Source organism: Priapulus caudatus, unplaced genomic scaffold (assembly GCF_000485595.1).
Source record: "Priapulus caudatus unplaced genomic scaffold, Priapulus_caudatus-5.0.1 Scaffold844, whole genome shotgun sequence".
NCBI classification, from domain to species: Eukaryota; Metazoa; Priapulida; class Priapulimorpha; order Priapulimorphida; family Priapulidae; genus Priapulus; species Priapulus caudatus.
The window spans coordinates 1,644-2,208 of NW_014577905.1; the positions used below are offsets into that span (position 1 = coordinate 1,644).

Below are 565 nucleotides of genomic sequence, written 5' to 3' on the forward strand. Positions count from 1 at the left end.
ACTTGTCCCTGTTTCCCTACTTGCCCCTGTTTCCCTACTTACCCCTGTTTCTCTACTTGCCCCTGTTTCCCTACTTGCCCCGGTTTCTCTACTTACCCCTGTGTCCCTACTTGCCTCTGTGTCCCTACTTGCCCCTGTGTCCCTACTTACCCCTGTTTCCCTACTTGCCCCTGTTTCCCTACTTACCCCTGTTTCTCTACTTGCCCCTGTTTCCCTACTTGCCCTTGTTTCTCTACTAGCCCCTGTTTTCCTACTTGCCCCTGTTTCCCTACTTGCCCCTGTTTCCCTACTTGCCCTTGTTTCTCTACTTGCCCCTGTTTCCCTACTTGCCCCTGTTTCTCTACTTGCCCCTGTTTCTCTACTTGCCCCTGTTTCCCTACTTGCCCCTGTTTCTCTACTTGCCCCTGTTTCTCTACTTGCCCCTGTTTCCCTACTTGCCCCTGTTTCCCTACTTGCCCCTGTTTCTCTACTTGCCCCTGTTTCTCTACTTGCCCCTGTTTCTCTACTTACCCCTGTGTCCCTACTTCCCCATGTTTCTCTACTTGCCCTTGTTTCTCTACTTGCC

The 565-nt window shown here is 51.9% G+C and overlaps 1 protein-coding gene across 1 annotated transcript in view; it reads left to right on the forward strand.

The window, feature by feature from the left end:
- Positions 1 to 239: 239 nt before the first annotated feature.
- The window catches only part of LOC106813912 (regulator of G-protein signaling 17-like), a gene marked incomplete at its 5' end in the record, with an annotated part of 21,819 nt that continues 21,493 nt past the window's right edge, over positions 240 to 565 (forward strand). Inside the window, one exon of the mRNA XM_014818155.1 lies at positions 240 to 532. Coding sequence (XP_014673641.1) covers positions 240 to 532 — 293 coding nt within the window. The remainder of the gene's footprint in view (positions 533 to 565) is intronic.